This window comes from Panicum hallii, chromosome 7 (assembly GCF_002211085.1).
Source record: "Panicum hallii strain FIL2 chromosome 7, PHallii_v3.1, whole genome shotgun sequence".
NCBI classification, from domain to species: Eukaryota; Viridiplantae; Streptophyta; class Magnoliopsida; order Poales; family Poaceae; genus Panicum; species Panicum hallii.
In genome coordinates this window covers 26,826,815-26,834,037 of record NC_038048.1, presented here as the reverse complement: position 1 = coordinate 26,834,037, position 7,223 = coordinate 26,826,815, and the positions used below count along the sequence as shown (strand labels likewise).

The window sequence follows — 7,223 nt, the reverse complement described above, 5'->3', positions numbered from 1 at the left end:
TTGAAGTACTAAATGAAGTCTACTTGCAAAACTTTTTGCATGGATGGGTTGTAAATCACGAGACGAATCTAATGATGCTAATTAATCCATAATTAAGCAATAATTAGCGGATGGTTACTGTAGCATCACTGTTGCAAAACATGGATTAAGTAGGCTCATTAGATTCGTCTCGCGATTTACAACCTATCCATGCAAAAAGTTTTGCAAATAGACTTCATTTAGTATTTCAAATTAGCAAGATTCCTTTGCTACAGTAAAATTTTGCATTTTGCGTTTTTGCGTTTTGGTGGAACTAAACAGGCCCGAACATACAGCATATCTCGCTCTCGCCTCGAGCAACTCGGAGCTCATAAAGCTGCACGCCGAAAAGAAAATAAAAATCGTGGGACCCAGCACCACCGACCCGTCTGGTGGAACCGCACCCATTCCACCGCCGCCGTACGGCACCGCGCTTACTATAGTACCGCCTGCGTAGCGTACGGCCAACCTTAAACCCACCTCCCGCCGGAGCATACTCCGCCGAACCAACCGGGCGGTGGCGATGGCGAAGGGCCGGCCCATCGCCCCGTCCACGTCGGCCAGCCAACCCTGAGCTGACCTGCCAGGTGCGACGCCACCGCCGGCCGGCCGGCCGTAGTCCCGTTCCCGCAGAGGGAAAAGAAAGAAAAAGAAAACACCTCGAAAACGACGAGACCAAATCGCGTGCTCTCGTCTCGCCACATGGCGCGCGGGCGCGGCCGCCGAACCCCCACCACCTCTGACCTCTGACCTCTCCACCGCCGCGCAGCGCCACGCGCCGCGCCCAAGCCAACACGGCACGCCGCCTGCACGGCCCCACCACGACTAGACGCCAACCGGAAACTCCCCACCACCACCCCCGACGACCCCCAACCGCAGCCAGAACGGGACGCGACAAGCGGCGCGCCGGCGCCACCTCCTCTCATCCCCATCCGCCGTCGCCTTCTCAAACTACCGGCTTTCCGTCGCCTTCGCGGCGCTTCTCCCCGCATCGTTCCACGCACGCACCCACGACGACTCGTCTACGGTCTACCCGGCCGGCGCCGCACGCCGCGCTCCCCTTCCGCCGCGTGCCGCCACGGCCGAGCAAGCTAGCTGGCCCAGCCACCGCCCTTTCAGCCCGGCGTTCCCCCGCAAAGCCACAGCGGCACCGATAACAACCCGGCAGCGTCGGTATGCGGCCGCACAGGCTGCCCCCGTGCCTGGCGGTGACGGCGCTGTCAGCGGCGCTGCTGTTCCTGCTCCTGCTGCTCTGCGCCTCCTCCTCACCTCCCCTCTTCGCCTGGCGGTCCTCCTCCGCCTCCCTCGCCGCGCCGCCGCCGCCGCCGCGGGCGGAGTGGGGCCCCGGCCGCCCGCCCTCCTTCGCGTACTGGATCTCCGGCACGGGCGGGGACGCGCGCCGCATCCTGCGCCTCCTTCGGGCGGTGTACCACCCGCGCAACCGCTACCTGCTGCACCTCGACGCTGGGGCGGCCGCCGAGGAGCGGGAGGCGCTGGCGCAAGCGGTGAGGCGAGACGAGCCCGCGTGGAAGGAGTTCCGGAACGTCGACGTCGTGGGGGAAGGCTACGCGGTCGACCGGACCGGGTCGTCGGCGCTCGCCGCCGTGCTGCACGGGGCGGCAGTCCTGCTCAGGATCGGGGCCCACTGGGACTGGCTCGTCACGCTCAGCGCAGAGGACTACCCGCTCGTCACGCAGGACGGTAAGAAAAATAACTCGCGCCCTGTGCTATACTCTCCGCTCCTTCCATTAGGTCCTTATGAATTTTGTTAAAACATGGGAATGCATTTTATGTTTCAAATATCTATTAAGGAAATATTTGTCCAGAAAAAAGATAATATTCATGGAAATGTTGAATTGCACGCAAAAAAGAATCATAGTTTCTTCTTATGGTAGGCAGAGAAAAGGTGATTCGCTAATCGCAGTGATCAATCAGAATGTGATTCATTGTCATTGTGTCGTGTTCAAGTAAGTGTGATGGATACCCTGCTTGTGATTTACGACTACTTTCTAGAGTAGAATGGGGCGTGATGCCAGTATGGTTGGGTGGCTTCATGAGCTGGGCAGCCCTGTTGCAGGCTTGCAGCCAGCAGCCCTTACAATGAGTTGGCACGAAATCCTGCTTTTTGAATTTTGATGCTCCTGGTGTTGATCGTCCTGGTGGTCCTTGAAACTTTCGGGCACAAGATGCACCTTTGTCAACTGTCAACTTCTGATTTTTGGCTGTTCCAATACTGTACCAACCTAGGTGGTGTTGTTTAGCTATGCTTACGGATCAAATTGGCCTATAGGTTCTTTTTGTACCGGTAGTTGTCCGTGGTACTAGCTGAATCAATGTTACCACAACTTTCAGTGTCAATAGTTCCAATACTGTACCCACATGGTGTTGTTGTTGAGCTGTGCTTATGGACCGAGTTGGCCTTGTACCTGTAGATGTCTGTGGTACTAGCTGAATCAATGTCACCACAACCTTCAGAGTCAATTGTTCAATATAGTTGAGCAGTTAATGTGTGCTCCTGGTGATCAGTAAGAGCTGTAACTGGAGAAAAATGCTAGAAAACCTAAACACAACCCTGTTGGTTGGTTGGACAAATTAATGGCTTCGTTGTATATGATAGTATGGCAGATGGCGGTTCTTTGTATATGATAGTATGGCAGATTGGTTAGTAATCCACGGAAATACTTCTTTCAGATAGTTACTCATTGAAATTTGGAATTACAAGGGAAAATATTTGTCCATTTTCCCTGATGGTAGGTAGGAGGGAAGGCGATTAGCTAATTGCTGTGACCATAACATGATTCAGTTTGTAGTGACCAGGATACGTGTGATGGATGCCCTGCTTCCGCTACATGGTACAATAGGCCTACTATTGTCATGGCATTGACAGTCTGGTTGGAGCCTGGTCGATTCTATGTTGGTAGCTGGGGCATCAATGTAGGTGTGTTCGGCTTGGTGGATGGCTTTAGAATGAATTGGCACGGAATCCTACCTAATGCTCCTGTTATTAATCGTCCTGTCGGTCCTTGAAACTGCCAATTACTACATGTGCCTTTGTCAACTTCTGGTTTTTGTTGTTCCAATACGGTAGCATCCTCACTTATGCTGTTGAGTTCTGCTTATGGACCAAATTGGCCTACAGGCTTGATTTGCACTGGTAATTGTTAGTGGTACTTGTGGAATCAATTCTACAACAACCTTCAGAGTAAATTGCTCAATACAGTTGAGCACTTAAAGTGTGATGACTCTGGTTGCTGCTATTCATGTGATTATTTCATTTTTTTCGCTGTACTTAATTTCACATATGCAAGGTCCCTGACTCCCAGATGGTTCAGTTGTTTTTCTCACAAAGTTATTTCAGTTCCAGTTGTTCAAAAGTTGAGGGAAAAAATGATACATTTCTTTCCTCGTGAGTAAATAGAGTTGCAAATTCTGCTGATGAGAGCCTGAAGAAAGAAGAGCACCCTTCATTTCTGAATATTTCATTTATTTGATGCAGAATTTCCCATTGATGAGAATCTGAAAAAAATAGCAATCACATTTACAAGCTAGTTCTGGTAGCTTACGAGCAATATACGGTGTACAGTTTGGTACATACTGTTTATTGTTTATTTATCGGAAATTCTGTTTATCAGCTTCTTACCACTTTATTACTTTTTTCCATTGAAATAAAACATCTTGTTTGTTCATGTAGATCTCCTTTATGCCTTTTCTTCTGTGCCAAGGGACCTCAACTTTATTGATCACACAAGTGATCTTGGATGGAAAAGGTGAGTTCTGCTGGTAGGATAATTTCTAGATTCTTCCTAACACTGTTCTGTTTTGTGATTTTGTCCTCTAAAGTTTCTTTTCTATTCTCCATTGCAGGCATGAAAGATTTGAAAAGATTATTGTTGATCCAAGTCTATATATGGACAGAAACACTGAACCCTTCCCTTCAAAAGAAATAAGACAAATGCCTGATGCATTCCAGATATTCACAGGTCTGTCCAGGCATTATTTTTTGTTCAGACTTATTTGGAAAGCCAAGGAATTTACCAAATAAAATGCATTATTCCATTTTGTTCAATAAGTCCTCAAAATCTAGAGCCCAAAGCTATTCAATTCTGTGCTATCAAGCCCTTCAGATATGTGATAATGTTATTAGAGCCATCTTACCATTTGTTATGTTCAATGAAATCTCTCCTACTTTCCAGGTAATAACATACATATTAATGTGAGCGAATGGTGATTAAAAACGAAAATTTGTAAGGTTATTTGTTATCATCTAGACTATTAATCTTTTCTGGAGTTAAATTTCATAAATGAACAGTAGATGTTCAAACAAAATAATTCTGTATTCAAAGTTCTCTGATGTATCATTTACTAAAAGTATCTCTTATATAAGATTATAATGTTTCAATAATAGTTTATGTTTCTGTAGTAAGTACTTTGGAGTTGAGGAAAAAAATGACATGCTACTAAGAGTTAAAGGGCTTCATTTCTTTGGTACTCCCTCCATTCCAAAATGTAGGTCATTTTGGGATTTTTAGATTCATTGTATTTGCTATGTATCTAGATATAATATATGTCTAGATGCATAGCAAAATCTATGAATTTAGAAAAGTCAAAACGATCTATATTTTGAAATGGAGGGAGTAATCATGTAAGCAAGGACCTGATTAGATTTCAATAATGTAAGCTTCAAAATGAAACAAACTATGTAAGGGATCCCATCAACAAAATCAAACTAGACTTTTAAAGGGCTTGATTACATAAAGTGGAAAACAATTTTGGGGGCTTGATCGCATAAAGTGAAATAGTTCGTGGCTTTACAGTGCTGTTTTGCCAAAATGGGATTACGATTTAGTTATCGCCTTGCTGCATGTTAGCCTTCTTTCTGTCCATCTACACTCTAGAGAGTAAGGTCCTCTTCCTATGATGGCTACAATGCCACTGTTATCAGAAACTTATTATGCTGGGCCAAACAACTATTTACAATTACATCTAGCTATATGCGATCAATAAATTTTTTAGCTTGTGTACAATTATAGGAAAATTTATTGTGCTCCACAAAGTTATATTAAGTTTCTAATTTGTAGTATTTGCTGTCTTGCAGGTTCTCCCTGGGTAATTCTGAGCAGGAACTTTGCTGAACACTGTGTGCATGGTTGGGACAACCTACCCCGCAAACTACTTATGTACTTTGCCAACACAGCTTATTCCATGGAGTCCTACTTCCAGACTCTCATCTGCAACTCTTCCGACTTCCGGAACACAACTGCCAATGGTGATCTGCGGTACTTTGTCTGGGATAACCCTCCAGGCCTCGATCCACTTGTTCTCAATGAATCGCACTTTGGGAACATGGTGAACAGTGGTGCTGCCTTTGCGAGGCGGTTTGAGGAGGACACACAGGTGCTGAAGAAGCTGGATGATGAACTACTAAACCGGTCTCCAGTCCAGTTGGTTCCGGGGGTATGGTGTCCGAACTTGGGCAAAGAACAGAATGGGACAGATGCGGACTCATGCTCAAAATGGGGTGATATCAATACTGTCAGACCTGGACGTGGAGGGGAGCGGCTCAGGCAGTTCATTTCTGAGATCAGTCAGACAAGAGGGTGCAGCTAGCTGAATCAGTATTCGTATCTATTGTTCAGGAGGTGAAGTGATGGAATTACAATGATAGGGATTTATCCTACGCGTTGAAGAAAACAGAAGGCACATGACGGAGTCATATGGAAATGGCAAAAAGGTCTCAGATTCAGGTGATGGGCACCCGATACTGCATTCCAAATATTCAAGGCTGCATGGTAAGAGCAGTGGTAGTGTTTATACAGATTAGGTAAGGTATACTGTATACTAGCCGTAGCTGCTTTGCCCTATTTTTGATCGTGTAGGTAGGACACAGAAATAGGATCTGCTCATATACCTTGTTGCAGCACCTTTGTATAGATGATACTTTGAGATAAGTATATAAGTCTGTATTATATTGATACTGATAATGCAGCTCCTTGGTGTGCTCGTGTCATCGCATGAGCTCTTTGTAAGGCGAAAAAATTGTTTAACATTGATATGTGAAAACTCTTCTGCGCTGGCCGAATTCATTCCGCCGGCGCTACTCTAGAAATGAAAAAAGAAAGAAGAAAAACAGGCAAATTAGGAATGTTCTTTGTGATCGATTACCGATTGAGTTAACTGTCACAAGCTTGTAAAAGAAAGGGAATGGGCCAATGGGCTTAGAAAGAGCTTGTTCGGCAGGACAAGAAAGGCAGCAAGGGACTTTGTAATATATGGGCCACTTTCTTGAACTATTATTGTCCAGACCCACCAAACTCCCCGGAGGCCCCGACTACCAAATTTTTTGCATTTTGGCTCTTTTTGAAATAATTTCACATTTGCATCCCTGAGCGACATAAACTCAACTTTGGACCTTGAGAGTCGGCACGACGTCGAGGTAACACGTCTCGCGCCGTGACTCATGGCATTGAGGTGTCAGCCCCCCATTTGATGTGGCAGCTTAGTGGGCGCTGATGTGGCAAGGCCTTGGCGCCACAGATCTTGGCACCGATCTCAGTGCCACAGATCTCGGCGTTGACCACGGTGCCAAGATCTGTGGCACCAAGGCTCTGCCAATATGCTGAGGCCCAGCGCACTCTCTCACGCGCGCCGCTTGGCTGCTATGTCGTCCTCATCGCTCGCCGCTCGTCCCACCTCCTTCGGCTACCGCCCTCCTCCCGTTTCGCCACTGTCCGCCCCCCTCGCTGACCCGTCATCTCTCCAGTGTCCTCCATGACCACCGGCGGCGAGGGCGGCTAGCCACAGTGCCCCGGCTGGCGCGCGGGCCAGCTAGCCTTCGGGCCTCGCTCCTGGTGGTGCCCCGCCGGTGCTTTGTGGCCGCCTAGAGCCAAAGGTCCCCGTGGCCGTCCATCACCAGGGAAAGGTGTGGCATTTCTTTATTTAGTTAAATTAGTTTAGGTAATTTAGTCATTTAATTTAAGTAGTTTAGTTAAGTAATGTAGTTAGCAAATTCATTTAGATAGTTAGCAACTGTAGTTAGAAAATTTAGTTAGATAGTTAGATTGTCAGATTGTTATATAATTATATATATAGTCAGGTAATTTAGTTATTTAGTTTAAGTAGTTTAGTTAGATAATTTAGTTAGGAAATTCATTTAGATACTTAGCAACCGTAGTTAGAAAATTTAGTTAGATAGTTAGATTGTTATA

The 7,223-nt window shown here is 46.4% G+C and overlaps 1 protein-coding gene across 1 annotated transcript; it reads left to right on the top strand.

The window, feature by feature from the left end:
• The first annotated feature begins 881 nt into the window (after positions 1-881).
• Positions 882-6,064, top strand: LOC112901283 (beta-glucuronosyltransferase GlcAT14A-like). Its single transcript, XM_025970161.1, has 4 exons — positions 882-1,719; positions 3,710-3,785; positions 3,883-3,998; positions 5,114-6,064. The coding sequence occupies exons 1-4, from the start codon at positions 1,194-1,196 to the stop codon at positions 5,623-5,625; spliced, it is 1,230 nt and encodes a 409-aa protein (XP_025825946.1). The 5' UTR covers positions 882-1,193; the 3' UTR covers positions 5,626-6,064.
• Positions 6,065-7,223: the final 1,159 nt, after the last annotated feature.

Bases quoted from the DNA above. Each gene is read 5' to 3' on its own strand.
- LOC112901283 (XM_025970161.1), top strand. From the start codon at position 1,194: ATGCGGCCGCACAGGCTGCCCCCGTGCCTGGCGGTGACGGCGCTGTCA. The intron at 1,720-3,709 runs GTAAGAAAAATA...TTGTTCATGTAG, and splicing joins CCCGCTCGTCACGCAGGACG to ATCTCCTTTATGCCTTTTCT. The intron at 3,999-5,113 runs GTCTGTCCAGGC...GCTGTCTTGCAG, and splicing joins TGCATTCCAGATATTCACAG to GTTCTCCCTGGGTAATTCTG.